A 15,799-nucleotide genomic window follows, 5' to 3' on the forward strand; every position below is an offset into this window, starting at 1 on the left:
ATATACATATACATGTACAGCTATATATATTTATTCGATTTTATTGTGTATCTGACAGTGGCTGCTGTCAGTTTGTGTACCTCTGTATGCTCACGACTTTCACTTTCATAATTCCGACACCCGAATGCTGTAGTCTAATTCCAAGCGCAGGCCGGAGTTGAATGCCATAAATATTTGGCATGTTATAGTTGTTATTGCTGATGTTGTTGTTGTTGTTGTTGCTTTGTTTAGATATTATTTCTGTGCGTTTATTTGTTTTTGAAGCCGGGCCAATTAATATGCCGCCTAATTGGGGTGCGGCTTATTTGATTTACGCCCCGCAGCAACAGGAACAAATAAAAACAACGGAAACAGAAAAGCAATTTTTAACAGGCAACTCCTGATGATGGCCTATGTGAAGGGTTGGTAAGAGAGGGAGAAAGCGAGAGCGAGAGTGAGAGCGACAGAGAGGGAGAGAAGGGCCTCCTAAGGGCCCAAAGTGGGTTGGTTGGTTGCTAACTACATATTTCGAGCTATATCATAATCAGGTTTGCCTAATAGTTTGTAACTAAATATGTAACTAGGCAGGGTTACATTTCTGGTGTTGTTTGTTTCGTGCGAAAATATGGGGGTGAAAAGGGTAGGACATGGGAAATAGAGCGTGGATATGTTCCATATTACTAGGAGGGACAATGAATAACTAACTAAATACGAAAATGTTAAGCATTAAGACTTGTAGGACTTGAGAAATTTCTTCACTGAATAGGCAATCCAGCATCTTCTTAATTTGATAAAAATATTTATTTATAATGTATATACATAATATTATGTACATACATATATTATTGCTCCAGTTGTGCTATATATATCTAAATAATTATCCAATATCGAAATTCTGTAGATATAGATTGTATTTCAAATCGATTTCGAAAGCTTGTCTTGAAAATAGACTAGAAAGAAATATTACTTGAATATGGGATCAATCAAAACACAGTCAGACTAAGAACACGAAAATATCTAAGGGGTAGTTCTGTATCCACATGGGAAAGAATTTACCTACATGGATTAATCTCAATTCTCGTCTTGAAAAAAGACTGGGGAGAATTGTTAGCTGAATAAGTAATCCAATAACTTTTAGATATACATAAAAACATTTCTGTGTGTATGTGTTTTTGTACTATTCCTAACTGAACAATATTATAAAGTAGTCTTTACTCACATATAATCCATGCACAAATTGTTCATCCCGCAGGCACCCATGGCCTTCTATCCCACATGGCAGGCGGACCCGTCACAGGGGTGGCAGAACCAGTTCATACAGCAAATACCACAGAATACTCCAGCCATCACATCACTCAACTCCTTGGATTTCCAGACACAGTCCTACGCCTATCCATCAAATGGCTACGTGCAGACGGGTCTCGGCTTCGATCCCAACTACGGCCGCTCCCCGTACGGTGCGCCCGTGCAGCGCTACGATTTCCAAAGCCAGCAGCTCTCGAGTGCGCCCATCAACCAGGTGGGTCTGCAGAGCGTCGCGGCGGGCTTTCCGCCGGGCGGTGTTAGCTATGCCGGGCAGGTGTCTACGGCGCCGGCGCCACCAGCAGTTGGCCTGCAGCAGCAACAGCAGCAGCAGCAACAGCATCTGGGCGGCGATCTGAGCAAGAGCATGTCGGGAAACGACACGCCTGGATATCCGCGGGTGAGCAGCGTGCCGCCGCGCTCACTCAACTGTAACGGGTATCCAGGCGATTTCAGCGGTTCTCAGCAACAACAACAGCCACAACAACAACAACAACAGACGACAACAGCAACGCCCAGCGGTGCAGCCACGCCCACAGCCACTGGGCCTGGTAATGCGGTGGTTTCCCAGCCAGCCAGCTCTCCCATGCAGCAGCAGCCCCAAACGGTGCCGCCATCCCCCACACGCAGCCTCATACAGCAGCAGCAGCAGCAGCAGCAGCAACAACAGCAGCAGCAACAGCAGCAACAACAGCAACAGCAGCAGCCACGCCTTGTCTCCCAGTCGCCCAGTCAAGTGCCGCAATCACCGAACGGCAACGGACTTCAGCCGTACGGCAGCAGCGTGCAGCCCCAGCAGCAGCAGCAGACACATCCACATCTTGCCTCGCCGCCCATGCAGGACTGGAACTGGAGCAATCAGCAGCAGCAGCAGCAACAGCAACAGCCGCCCTCTGCACAGCAGCAGCAGCTGACGAACGATGGCTACCCGGCGCAGGGTCAGGGCGAACGCTTGCATCTGAATACGCGCATCAAGTCGATGATCATGCGCAAGAGTGATTCCAAGGATGCCCCGCCCGACATTCAGCTGCAAGGCCAGACAGCTGGCGCAACTGCCGCGCAGCAGCAGCAGCAGCAACAGCAACAGCAACCCGGTCATTTTTTATCGTATAGCCACCATCTCCGGCCCGACACGGCGCTGAGCGCCAACGGCTCGAGCAGCATCGCACCCCCGCTGGGCGGTGCCGAGCCCATCGGAGGTGGTGGCGATCAGATCTGGAAGCCGCACCACGCCAACTCATTTAAGAAGCCCAGCGTGGGCAGCGGCTACGCCGGCACAGACCATCAGTTGCAGCTGCAGCTGCAGCAACACCAGCCAGGACAGCACATGACCATCAGCCATGCGGAGCAGCCGCCCCAGCCACCTTCCATGCCCATACAGCCGCCGGTGCAGCCTCAGCCCAAGAAGTCGCGGAATCGCAGCAAGGCGAGCCGCGCCGCTGCCGCTGCCGCAGAAGCAGCGGCTGCTGAGATTGAAAGGGATCGCAATGCGAACGATCCGGGTGGCGGAGGCCTCAAGGCCCTGGGCGCACACTATCCGCCACCGCCGGGCAGCGGGCAGGAGTACCACGGCCAGTATATCAAAACGGAGCCGGGCCTGTTGCCCCCTCCGCCGCCAGGCGGGCAGCCCAACAAGATGGAGGGCTACGAGCGCAACTACCAGAACTTCATTCAGTATGCCGACTTCTGCCAGAACGACGGACAGGGCCAGCCGGTGCAGCAGCACCAGCAGGAGTATGCCGGCTACCACCACAACTCGCCGTACTACAGCGCAGGAGCCGGCAGCTTCCAGCAGAACTTTCAGCAGAGCTTTGTGCCCGGCTATCAGGCAGCAGCGGCGTACGGGAGCCGTGGTAAGCTGCCATCGAACTCTGTGCACCACGCGCCCCACGGCCACGGTCACGGGCACGGCAACAGCATGCTGGAGCTGGACCGGAAGCCGGACACGAACAGCATCATACCACTGCCCACCAACTACGAGCAGGACATACCAGCGCACGCGTACCCCATTCCGGCTCATCGCTATGCGCTGGGCCATGGAGCACCACCGCCTCCGCCCCACCTCAGCCACCACGGCATGCTGGACTCCAAGCTGGACGACATGGGCATGCTGGGCCATGGTCACGGCCACGGCCATGGCTATCCGTATCTGGGTGAGGGTAAGCCGCTGAACAATGGCTTCTCCTGCTGTCGTCAAGGCGGCACCCGGCCACCCACAGAGGAGCACCTTAAGGGCGGCACGTGCCTGGGCCTGGGCATTCAGCCCAAGGAGGAGCTCCTGGACGAGGATGAGTTGGCCGAGGCGCACAATGGCGTCAAGGCCAAGACGAAGAAGCAAAAGCAGGAGGAGATACCTGAGATAATTGTGAAGCACGAGAAGATCAATCCCATGTTCGATACGACGGATCGCCTCGAGAAGGGCAACAAAACCGAAATACCCGAATGCGAGTGCTTCCAGTCCGACAAGAATCCACCCGAGCCGGGCACTTACTATACGCATTTGGGTAAGTAAAAGAATCTAATGGAACTGGGGAGTAACTAGGGCTAAGACTAGTTGAAGTGGAGCAGGTGGCTCCTTGAAGTATAATGGGAAGCCTTTGAATTTGACCTAATCGTTGTTTCGTCCATCATAGGCACTGCATCTACGCTGATGGAGCTGCGTCGGGAGTTCGAGGAACGGTGCCATCTGACGGGTCGTCAGCTGCGCATCGAGAAGATCGTCTACACGGGCAAGGAGGGCAAGACCACTCAGGGCTGCCCGGTGGCCAAGTGGGTGATCAGGCGCGCCGATCCCGAGGAGAAGATACTTGTGGTTGTCAAGAAGCGTCCCGGTCACAGGTAAGCCAGCCACATCCATAGCCATGAAGCAGTGTGAGTGCAACGTGAGTCCCGTTTCAGGTGCATTGCCGCCTATATTGTCGTATGCATGGTGGCCTGGGATGGGATGCCGCGCAAGGAGGCGGACGAAGCCTATGTGAACCTCATACCCAAGCTCAACAAGTTCGGGCTACCCACGACGCGCCGTTGCGCGACTAATGAGAATCGCACCTGTGCCTGCCAAGGTAAGCGCACCTGCCGCCAGCCCACTGTTATGCGTTACTTATTGAGCTATTGCAGGGCTGGATCCGGAGTCATCAGGCGCCTCGTACAGCTTTGGCTGCAGCTGGTCCATGTACTACAATGGCTGCAAGTACGCCCGCTCGAAGACCGTGCGCAAGTTCCGGCTGTCGGTGAAGAGCGAGGAGGCGGCCATCGAGGACCACATGAATCTGATTGCCACGCTGCTGGCGCCAGTGTTCAAGCAGGTGTGTCCGCGCTCCTACGACAATCAGACCAAGTACGAGCATGAGGCATCCGACTGCCGGCTCGGCCTCGAGCCGGGCAAGCCCTTCTCGGGGGTAACCGCCTGCCTGGACTTCTGCGCCCACTCGCACCGCGACCTGCACAACATGCAGGACGGCTGCACCGTTCACGTGGCCCTGCTCAAGCCCAGCAACCGCGATACCCACCTGCCCGACGACGAGCAGTTCCACGTCCTGCCGCTCTACACGATGGACGGCACCGACGAGTTCGAGAGCGTCGAGGGGCAGCGTGATAAGCATCGCACCGGGGCTGTGCAAATGCTGGACAAGTGAGTGTAGTGTTGAGTTTTGAGCTACCAACTGCAGCTCGGACTGTTGGTGACTAGCATTAATCCGTCTCCTTCTCCCACTCGTAGATTTCCCTGCGAAGTACGCGTGCGCTCCACGCCGCTGATACCTTGTCGCCGGCACGGCAAGAAGCGCAAGGAGGACGAAGCCGCGACGCCGGATGGCGACCACGACGCCGCCGCCGACGGCAGCAGTCAGAGCTCCAGCAACGGCGCCCAATCGCAGGCCCAGCAAGCGTCGTCCCAGCAGAGCAGTCCGCCCGGCCTGGCCTCTGCTCACATCAAGAAGGAGAACGGCGCCAGCAATGGCAGCAGCGCCGGCAACAATGCCAGCAACAGCAACAACAACAACAAATCAAAGTCCAAGGCCAAGTCGAGCTCCAGTGCATCCACGCCGGGCTCGGCGCCGCCAACGACGCCCTCGCCACGCTGCCAGACGCCCGTCACAAACAACCCCAGTCCGGCGGGCAGCGCATTCAGCACGCCGCCCGTCAATCAGCACGCCGGCAATCCGAACGCCAGCAACAACAGCTCGGCAGCAGGAGTTGGGGCAGGTCCGCCGGGCGGGCAGCCCAACCAGCTGATGAGCTCGAACTCGAGCCTCATGAACATGGCCACGATGATAGACACGTTCACGGACGCCCAGCTACAGTCCAACCAGATCTCGAGCACCGTGCTGGACTCGCCCTACTCCTACGACTACCAGACGGGCTCCTACATCGACTCGCGCAACTACTACGGCAACTGGCCGGCCCACGCCATGGGCATGGCCGCTGGCAGTGCGGCCCTCACGCCGACCACGCCCACTGCGCCGATGGCGCAGCACGCGCACACTGTGACGCCACCAACAGCAGCAGCGGGAGCTTCTGCAGCTGCAGCGACAGCGGCCTCGGCAACAACCGTTTCTCCAGCCGCAACAGGCACAGCTATGCCACCCGTCACGCCCGCCACGGTGACGCCCACGCCCACGCAGCACGACGCTAGCAATGGCTACACGTCCAGCTACAACAATCTGGCAACGCCAGCACTGGGCACACAGCAACACCAGCAGCAGCAGCAGCAGCTGCAACAGCAGCAACATCAGCAGCAGCAACAACTACAGCAGCAACAGCATCAACAAAAACAACAGCAACAGCAGCAACAACAACAGCAACAGCAGCAGCAACAACAGCAACAACAACAGCAGAGCGGTGTCGATGTGGCCGGCGCTGTTGCTGGTGGTGAGCTTAAGGGCCGCGTCAGCGAGGAGAACCCCGACTCGACGACGCTGGTCAACCACTCACTGGTCGAGAGTAAGTTAACCGCTTTGACAGCCATGCAACCCATGACTAATCTAGCACCACTCCACCACCACCACCACCACCATCCGCACACGCCAGAGGGCTTCGTTAAGCCAAAGCCGCCGCCCAGCGACTACCAGTACTCGCAGTACCCGAACAACTATCAGATGTACCCGCCTCCGCCGCCGCCGCACTCCGCCTACTCCGCGTACGACGCCTACCAGAACATGAACTACAACTACGGCTACCACCACCAGGCGTACTCGCCGTACGGCATGTATCCGCAGCAGACGCCGCCGCCCACGCCGCCACCGCCCTCGCCCAACTGGAATGTCTACGGCCATCACCAGGGCTCTGGGGGCTACGGCCCGGGGGCTGGAGGGGCTGGTGGGACACTACTGGCCACGCACGGCCCGGTGCCATCCGGAGCCACGCTGGTCAAGCCAACGGTGCCAACCGCTGTGCCGCAGCAGCAACAGCAGCAGCAACAACAACAGCAACAGCAGCTGCAGCAGCCGCAGCAACAGCAGCTGCAACAGCAACAGCAACAGCAGCAGCAACAGTTGCCAGCAACACCGCCTCAAACTATTTTGCCCGACTTGAGCAATGGCCAGCTGCCCGTGGAGCCCACTGCAGCAAGTGCTGTTGAGGTGCCGCCGCTTGGCAACAACAGCAACAATAGCAACAGCAGCAACAGCAACAGCAACGATGCCAACAGCAACGCGGCTGGCGCTGGCGGCAACACGACGGCAACAACTGTGGCGCCAGCCAGCACCAACTCGACCAAGATCGAGCCGATTGGCGAGGTGGCCGAGATCAATGAGAACATTGAGGCGTTCCAGGATCCGCAGATGGGCGGCGTGGCCATTGCGCTGAATCACGGCAGCGTGCTGATCGAGTGCGCCAAGCACGAGATGCATGCGACGACAGCCGTGCGGCGACCGGATCGCCACCACCCGACGCGCATGACCCTGATCTTCTACCAGCACCGCAACTTGAATCGTGCCAGGCACGGCATCGACGAGTGGGAGGAGAAGATGCGCGTGAAGAAGATCAACACGGACCTCGACAACAAAGCCAAAGAGGAGCGCGAGCGTCTGCTGAAGAAGGCAGCCGGCGAGGACGACGAGGACGAGGATATGCCTGACGAGCAGCTGGCGGCGACTGCAACCCCGACCCTGCCCACCATCAAGAAGGAGAACAGTGGGAGTGGTGGCGCGATTAAGAATGGGGCCAGTGGCAGCAAGAAGAAGAAGAGCGAGGCCAGCAAGAAGACACAGTCGAACAACAACAACAGCAGCAACAACAACAACAACAATAGCGAGCAGCCAAAAAACGAGAAAGTTGCCCTCCACGCACCAACACTAACAACAACGTCGTGGACGACCCTGTTCCCTATGCACCCATGCGTAGTTACGGGGCCCTACCAGGAGGGCAATAGCAGTCCAACATCGTCCACGAATGGCAGCGCCACCAATGGCACCAGCAACAGCAACAGCAACAGCAATGCCAATGGCCCCACAGCGCAGCAGGCAACGACTCCAGGAGCCGTGCCGCCTCCTCCGGCGCCGCAACCGTTGCAGCAAGCCTGAGCGCCTACCACCGCCAGATGGGGATAGGCGCCTACTACTACTGGTAGTTGTTTGACAAACGACTGAAAGATATTCTCATAATAATTATTTTTGTAAACGCGTCCTGATACCGTGTGCCATACGAGGGGGTTGGGGTTGGGGCTGTGGGATTGAGATTAGGTTTGGGGCAGCAGGCAACGCAGTTGCAGTTGGATATACCCGGTCAGCATGCAGTAATACACTACCAAAGCTCCACAACAATAACAGCAACAACAACAACAACAGCAACACACTCACATATACATACATACACTCTCACACAAGCCTAGTTCACGAACTGGATGAAAATGCAGTTAGATTCATATTCATATACATATACATACATACATATAGGAAACGAAGAAGAAAAAGAAGAAGAATGAAGAAAAACTATGTTTTTAGCGCAGCTATATTGTTGGCAATTTCTGTTAAATGATTTATTTTTTACATTTTGTTCTCTCCTTCTGTTAAGAATCAAACAAAGCAAACTACAAAACAAACACTAGAAAACGGAAACTGATGAACTAAAAGAAACAACAACAAAAACCTAATAAACTAAATTGCTAAAGTAATGTTTGCTTGAGCTTCTATTATGAGCAAAACAATGACGAAATACAAATACAAATCAAGCAAAACAAAAACAAAAGAATTAATAAATAAAAACACACATTAGTGGAGGGATACTCGTAAAAGATCATTGCCAAAAGTACAAATAAACCAATTTTTAAAGCAAACTAGAAACAACGTAAACAATTTCGCAAACAACTAAACAAAATACAAAACAAAAACACTTATAAATAGTTGCTAACAATTTTTACTACACCGAAATAAAATATATTTTCCATTTAGCTTCTAGCATTCGTCCAATTTGACTCTCTTTTGGCGCTGTTGCATACTTTGCAGCGCCAAGCGAATTCAAATTGGCAGCCAGCAAATGCAGCTCTCTTGGTGCGCGACTCTCTTTCGATCGTCCGCACTCTCTGCGCTCTGCACGCAAGAGAGCTGCATTTGCGACGTTTAAGTTACCGTTAACTGCAAGCACTACATTCACAAGCAAACACCAACACACACACACGCGCAGTCACACAGAACGAGCGTTACAAAGGCGAACTACAAAGCAAAAGAGAAAGGAAGCAAGAGCAAATTTACATACAAACATATATGTATGTATGTAGTAAGTGTGCGTCAGGCGGAGAAGTGAGCACATGAAGAGCGTAAGGAGAAATAGAGAGGGGGCTGGGGTGGGCAGCATTTTAAGTTAAGCATACGTAAAAAAGCACATAAATAAGCATAACGTGAAGAATGAATGGAAGAAAGGGAGAAGAAAGATAATAAAGCAAAGACGGGAGCAGCGCGTAAAGAATGAAGACATTTTTTAAACCTTATTCATAAATTAAGTTTAAGCTACAACAAAACAAAACAAAACAAAAACAAATATTTAAAAAAAAAACAAAAAAAAAAAAAAAAAACAAATATACCAGACATACACGTATGAAATAAAGAAAAAGAAATTAAGTTCTATTATTTACATATGCGCGCCCAAAAGGCATAATTTTGTTTCAATTATAATATGCTGTAAATGTTAAAGCAAATTCGAAAAGAAAACTAAAATCCAAAAAAAAAAAAAAAGACTCGAAACCAAGCAAGTATTAAGTACACAACAACAACTATAATTAACTAAAGGACAAAATATATTTGCTTATTCATTTCACGCATGAATTGTTGTAAAAAGCTAACTCAATTAATTAATTTACATCCATCCAAAAATAAAAACAAAAAGCAAAAGAAGGAAAGCAAATGGCAGCGCAACTGAATTTCAAATCAAATTAGTCTAAACAAAAACAAGAAGAAGAAGATGAAGAAGAAATTATTTTGCACAAGAAATGGTTATTAATATATTATATAAATATATGTATACTTATGCTTATAATTTGAAATTATGAAGACGAAACAGAGAGAATCATAAATGTAAAACGTATGTATGTAAATGTAAGGCAGCGAAGAAGACTTTTGAGCAACAAGAAAAAACATGTTTTGATAAATATTTAAATGTTTATAAATATAAATATAAATTATGATAATTGATAATTGATTAAATGATTATGCAAGCCAACAACTATTATAGTTTGTAAATGCTTTTTATATAATTTTCAAAATAAAAGGAAATCCAACATTTTGCCATTATTAATTTATAAACGAGTTTACAAAGTGTTTGTTTTTTACTTTTTGTTATTTATGGGAAATGAAAGATACACACACACATACATATATACTATATATATATATATATATATATGTTTATAAAATATATACTCGAAATATTGGCGTATATTAATTTTAATGAAATGTCAACAGAATGAAACACTAGAAACCCAATGCACGTAAAAGATCTAAACAAAAAGTATGTAAGATGAAGATATTGAGATGGGAGCTAATCATGATGATAACGATGATGATGATACATATTGTAAAACGATAAATAAATATGCAAATGAATAAGAGCATACGAGAAAAAGAGAAAGAAAGAAAAAAAAAAAAAGCAAAACAAATAAAAACTTATATAAAGAATACGAAATGAAACAAAAAATTATATTTATTTAAAAGTACGCGTATTGAAAAGCAAACAGATATTAATATTAAATAAAACGACAAACAAAGTTAAACACAAATCGTTGCCGACGTTTAATTTATAGTCACATTTATTGCATTGTATGTATCTACATATGTATGTATGTATGTTAACTAGCAACTGACAATGGAATGTGCGAAGACAACTTGGGGCAATCCTGCTTACGATCTAGAATATGTATATAGATAGGCCTATGCGAATACTTATGTACACACAACTACACCACAATCAAAATTAGACTTTACAATTTCATTATTAAGTACATGGCAAGTGGCTCGAGCGCGTCTTAAAACATGTCGAGCTTCAGCTCTAAGTCTACGTCGTAGTTGTCCAGTGCGGTTTTGTTGACGAACCCGAAGTTCCACTGCATTAAGCGGTTCTTCTCATTGCAAGCGTTGACTACTAGCTCCTCTGTGTCCGGCAGGAGCTCCATGCACCGCTTGCCCTCTTTGCCGTGCTTGATCAGCTTGGTGCGGTAGTCGTAGTACCAGTACTGATTGCCTTGCTGCCCGTGGCAGTCCCACAGCCAAACGGGCGCGTTGGCATCCCATATCTGGACGTCGAGGCAGTCCTTCTTGCGGTGCAGCCGCAAGTCCCGCTTCCAGCTGAGCGACCAGTACTGCGTGCGCTGTGGCTTCACCAGATTTCGGGCGCACGAGTATATGCCTACCCGATTGTGGCGTGGCTTGCTAAGCGTATCCACGCACAACGTGGGGTCGCCCACATTCTGGATGGCGCCACTGGCGTAGTCGGGCGGGTCGATGGGCGGATAGTTCTTTATCAAGTCAAAGGCCACATTCTCCATGAACCACTTGAACGATTTGCACTTGAGCTTCGTCCGTATGGCCTTTTGTGCCGTTAGATCACCTGCGTCTATACGCTCGTAGATGCCATCTGCGCCGTTGTACAAGTACTGCTTGTATTCGTCCATCCAGACCTCGGCCACGCGCTTGTAGTTCTATTTATGGAACATCATATCTTATAGACTGCAACTGGTAGCTGATAAGAGTTATTCAATTACTCACTTTGTGCAAATAGTCGCCTCCGCGTGGATTCGACACGTGATTGCGTGGGCCGCGATATATGTGGCCTATTCGGGAGCAGGGCGCATCGTACATCTGCCCACCACACATCCAGATTTTGAAGCTCAGCTCGTACTGCTCACCGCCCCAAATGTCCAGTCCCTCATCGTAGCCCCCCAGCTCCCAGAAGAACTCGGCGGAAATGGCAAAGAGGCCGCCCGCCATGACAGGACTCTTGAACGGCTCCGCTGGATGTTTCAGATCCTCGGGGAGCAGCGGCAGACGTTTGTAGAAAAAGTCCCAGTCGAAGGCGCCACGCGCGCCTTCATCTTGGGCTCGGTAGTTAAAATTACTGTGGTCAATCACGTCAATGAAGGGGCAGACGGCGGTGCGCTTGTTTTGAGCAATTGGCTCCAGCAATGGTGGAAGCCAATTGTAGTTGGCCTCGACGTGCGAGTCCAGGAATATGAGCACTTCGGCAGTGGCGTTCCGGGCACCCGCAGAGCGCGCACCGATCAAGCCCGTCCGTCGTGGCAGCCGCACGATGCGCACTTTGGTAAAATGCTGGGCAATGTAATCCTCCAGCGGCTTGAAGAGATAGTCACGGTCGCTGAAGTCGTCCACGAGGATGATCTCCTTGAGCAGCTCCGGTGGCGATCGGTTGATTAGACTGTGCACGGACCGCATGAGCACAGACATATATTCATTGTAAAAGATGATGATTACGGACACCGTAGGAAGCTTGCTGAGATACAACTTCTTGCGGCAGCTGTTAGCGAAGAGAAGGGCGAGTTAGAAACGAGAGCAAAAGGTGAATCAAACACTGAATTGGTACCCACTCCTTATGCCGTATGTCAGGAACGGAGCGATTCACAGATATGGAGTCGGAGAGCAGCGCGTTGAAGCCGTTCTCGAGCGAGAGGGTCCTCTCATATTCCCGCTGACTCTCGTCTTCCAGCTTCGCCGCCACGCCCTGCTCGCCGATGCCAACGCGCTTTCTGTCACGCTCTATTGCCGTGTAATCATGCCAGTCTCTCTTGATCAGATTGTCGTCGGGTGCTGCCACCTGAAGGTCGCCGTTTTCTTTTGCTTTGTGCTTTGCATCGACTTCCTCGAGATTGGACTGGTCTGCCTCATCCTCTGCATCGTCCCCCTTTTCAAGCTCCGCCACTAATTCGTCCTTCGGCTCAATGATTTTCTTTTTATGATTTGGCTCAGGCAATTGGACATCTCTCGCTGCTTCCAGACGTTCCTCGGCGACCCTTGCTCCTGGCTTCAAGGGCTCCGGTTGGATGCCATGATGTATCGGCTTATTCGTGTACGGCGTAGACGAAATCCAGCTCGTGATGAGCAGGAAGAGCATCAGCGAGAGCAACGCCAAAAACGACGACTTGATAATCCATTTGATATTCGGCCGACGCATTCTGCTAGAAGATTATGTTTTTTCCTTCACTACGGATGGATACGTGGCTGGCTACGCTGCCTGCGATCCACTGCTGGAACTGATGCTAACACGGAAACTCATGGGCAAGGCGAACTGAAGAATGTTCTGTGTGTTAGCTCAGCTGTTGTTTTTGTTGGTTCCGCACGCTCGGTTTTGACTACCAGCTGAAAGATTAGAGCAACGAAAGAACACGTAGAATAAAATGCTACATACATACATACGAAATATGAGCACAGTGTGGAATAGATAAAAATAAATATTGGTTTATTTTTGTCTGCAGAACAGCACAAGAAAGCCGAATTTTAGCACAAATTTAGCTCATTCGAAACAGGTTTATTAAAACACGGAATTTTCATTAGCTTTAACGTTCTACGCGGTTTATCATAAATGTATATACAGTTTTTATGCTTCGACAGCGACTATGAGCCATGGGACTGGCCTTCTAGCCCAAGCTCTACTTCATAACATGTCAAGAACACATCTGTGAAGGTCTCTGATGCAAACCCAATAACGTGAGGCACATCAAATATTACTTATATTAGGAGTAGTATATTTCTAGTACAACTAATACTATTAGAATGTTCCACTTTTACGCCTACCTTAAATTCTCCTGCTTCTAGTTCCTCCTTAAGACTAGTAGTTCTGCTACTATTTCAAATGCTACAACTAATTCAATATTACTACTATTACTGTAACTAATTGAATCTCCTACTGCTTCTGTAACACTATTATTAATGCCACTACTACAATTACTTGAAGTTCTAGCACTACTACTCCACATACACAATGCACATCATATAGGCATAGTTAAAAACCCTACTAGACTTACAGAATCTTTTATTCAGCCTACTTCTGTTCACTGCGAATGTTATAGAGAACTGAGAAGACGGCACCGCTCGAGGTTCTCGAAATATGCCCGACGCTCATGCACTCATGTGTGTGTGTGTGGGTGGGTTCTACTATGATGCGAGACAATTACACAAAAAGCAAAAGCAAACAAAACATTTCACTGATAAGCGGCAACAACGACGCGTCGTCGCGACGTCGACAACGACAACGACAACGTTGACATTTTTGACTGACAGTCGAAAATAGTTGCTTAGTTAAGATAAGTTCCAAATGGCAGGCCACTTCCGTTATTTTAAAGTGAAAGTAATTGAAGGCACGTAGATAAAATGCACCAAATTGCCCAACGTTTGAATGAATTTAACAAGAGAATTTTGTTTACTTTTTCCGTTTGTTTTGCTTTGTTTTTTGTTGTTTGTCAAATGATAAGTTTTTCTGTTACCTGTCAACTTTCGCCATTGGGAGAATGCCACTGATTGTTGATTTTTTATTAAAAAGCCCAAGTTCAAGTTGGCTACCAATTTATACAACAGATTCCTTCCACGTCCACTAAATATGTATGTCTTCTTCTATTTGCACCAACAATTGCTGCTGCTTCTTGAATGCGAGCTGTTCTTTTGCTATTCACCACGACGCGCTGCCACCCAAATCAGCTGCCGCATGCTCGCGAATCGCGATTCACCGGCAACAACAATCAACAATCAACTATACTAAATGTTTTCGATTACTATTTTGTTTATTCTTGTAAAGCGTGGTACACCTTGCTACAGTAATTTAATAATTGTGGTTTGGTGCTTACTAATTAGCTATTTTCAACATTTTCAGCACTTCCTCCTTATATTTGGCTATGTTGTACTCATTTTCGCCCTCGTTTATCAGCTTCTCCACGCTGTCAGCATAGGTAGCACTGGGTGCTTGCTTTTCTCCAGTTGCATTCCAATTGAGAATTGCTTCAGCCGAAAGCTTTGCCTTATTCCGTTCAAAGAGATAGACCTCCATGTCGGCCTCTGACTTGCTAGCTTCCCATGGCTCCGTAATGAATGACTCGTGGTAACATGCCGTCAGCAAGTACAAAGCGTAGTCGTAATTCTGTTTGCGCGTCGGACAGCGATCAGCGACAAACGTTAGTACTCCAGTCTCTTGGTTGTACCGATCGCCCACGAGACGTAGAAATTTGTCCTTAGCATGAGCATCGAACTTTAAGTCCGATAGTTTCAGCGTAATTGTGACACGACGAGCCTCAGGATGCCGTATTGTCGGCAGACTGTGGCAATAGTCCGTAGTGACGACTTCTACGGGAAAGACAGCCTTCCAGGTGGCTTCTGATTCTAGGCCCTTCGGCCACGGGGTACAAAACTTTTTAATTGCCTCGCATTGCTGCCGAATGGCCGGTGGCGTCAAATGCAAGAAATTTGGTATTTTCATTAGCTCCGCATTCGCGTATTTTGAGGGAGCAGCTGCTCCTCGCTCCGTGTAGCCTTGGCGCAAAGGCAGCGGCACGCTGGCAGGGTGAAAAGAACGGGGGCCCGACCAGACAGCTGTCCAATCTTGATCTACAGGCATATGCGTTGTCCGCGGAGGCGGTACCACCTCCTTCTTTATTACCCGCCTGCGTGCCTGTTGTTTGACAGTACGTAGATTGAGCACCCGGAATTCTGCAAGCACAAGTAAGTTCATTCATATGATTGTTTACCATTTATTCGGCTTACCCTCATCGTCTTCCACCGAATGCTCCGATTGCTGCTGCTGGCTGCTGAATACCCGCAGAGTGCGTTGAGCTACGCCGGCATTGTTGCTTCGTAGGCTACTCTCGAGCAATCGCACTAAATTAGTTGCCATGGTTATTTTAAGTTTTTTCAATATAATAAGAACCAGCCAATTGCCAGTTTTTATAGAAAACTTAAGAAATAAAGTTTACGTAAACCATGCGACTGCGAGCCGACATTCACCACAATAGCCAACACATCAGCTGTTTTGGTATCGATACCAAGTACATACGAGGTGTAATGAGAGAGTATATAGGAAACAAGAGTGGGGA

The 15,799-nt window shown here is 49.3% G+C and overlaps 3 protein-coding genes across 14 annotated transcripts in view; 1 reads left to right on the forward strand and 2 right to left on the reverse strand.

Annotated features, from left to right (window-relative positions):
- The window catches only part of Tet (Ten-Eleven Translocation (TET) family protein), a 126,406-nt gene extending 117,113 nt beyond the window's left edge, over positions 1–9,293 (forward strand). For 5 of the 6 annotated variants that reach the window (XM_089467805.1, XM_089467808.1, XM_089467807.1 and 2 more), the window contains 5 exons: positions 1,232–3,785; positions 3,915–4,119; positions 4,180–4,343; positions 4,399–4,912; positions 5,000–9,293. In XM_089467805.1, coding sequence (XP_089323931.1) covers positions 1,232–3,785; positions 3,915–4,119; positions 4,180–4,343; positions 4,399–4,912; positions 5,000–7,802 — 6,240 coding nt within the window. In that variant the 3' untranslated portion in view covers positions 7,803–9,293. The remainder of the gene's footprint in view (positions 1–1,231; positions 3,786–3,914; positions 4,120–4,179; positions 4,344–4,398; positions 4,913–4,999) is intronic. The other variant, XM_089467810.1, reaches the window with a different exon arrangement.
- A 1,208-nt stretch (positions 9,294–10,501) lies between these two features.
- Pgant6 (Polypeptide N-Acetylgalactosaminyltransferase 6) lies at positions 10,502–14,360 on the reverse strand. 7 transcript variants are annotated; one of them, XM_018006588.2, is made up of 4 exons: positions 14,204–14,360; positions 12,311–13,079; positions 11,475–12,240; positions 10,502–11,407 (listed from the first exon to the last, which is right to left on the reverse strand). In XM_018006588.2, exons 2-4 carry the CDS (start codon positions 12,892–12,894, stop codon positions 10,736–10,738), a joined length of 2,022 nt encoding a protein of 673 aa, XP_017862077.1. In that variant the 5' UTR covers positions 12,895–13,079; positions 14,204–14,360; the 3' UTR covers positions 10,502–10,735. The 7 variants fall into 7 exon arrangements, with proteins under 7 accessions (XP_017862077.1, XP_089323941.1, XP_089323939.1 ...); XM_089467815.1 differs by lacking the exon at positions 14,204–14,360 and adding an exon at positions 14,082–14,160; XM_089467813.1 differs by lacking the exon at positions 14,204–14,360 and adding an exon at positions 13,999–14,148.
- A 118-nt stretch (positions 14,361–14,478) lies between these two features.
- On the reverse strand, positions 14,479–15,736 carry mRpS35 (mitochondrial ribosomal protein S35). The gene is made up of 2 exons (XM_018006594.2): positions 15,471–15,736; positions 14,479–15,416 (listed from the first exon to the last, which is right to left on the reverse strand). Exons 1-2 carry the CDS (start codon positions 15,598–15,600, stop codon positions 14,560–14,562), a joined length of 987 nt encoding a protein of 328 aa, XP_017862083.1. The 5' UTR covers positions 15,601–15,736; the 3' UTR covers positions 14,479–14,559.
- Between the last annotated feature and the right edge of the window lie 63 nt (positions 15,737–15,799).

Source organism: Drosophila arizonae, chromosome 4, assembly GCF_054131065.1.
Source record: "Drosophila arizonae isolate 15081-1271.41 chromosome 4, UAZ_ARI_1.0, whole genome shotgun sequence".
In the NCBI taxonomy this organism is placed as follows: Eukaryota; Metazoa; Arthropoda; class Insecta; order Diptera; family Drosophilidae; genus Drosophila; species Drosophila arizonae.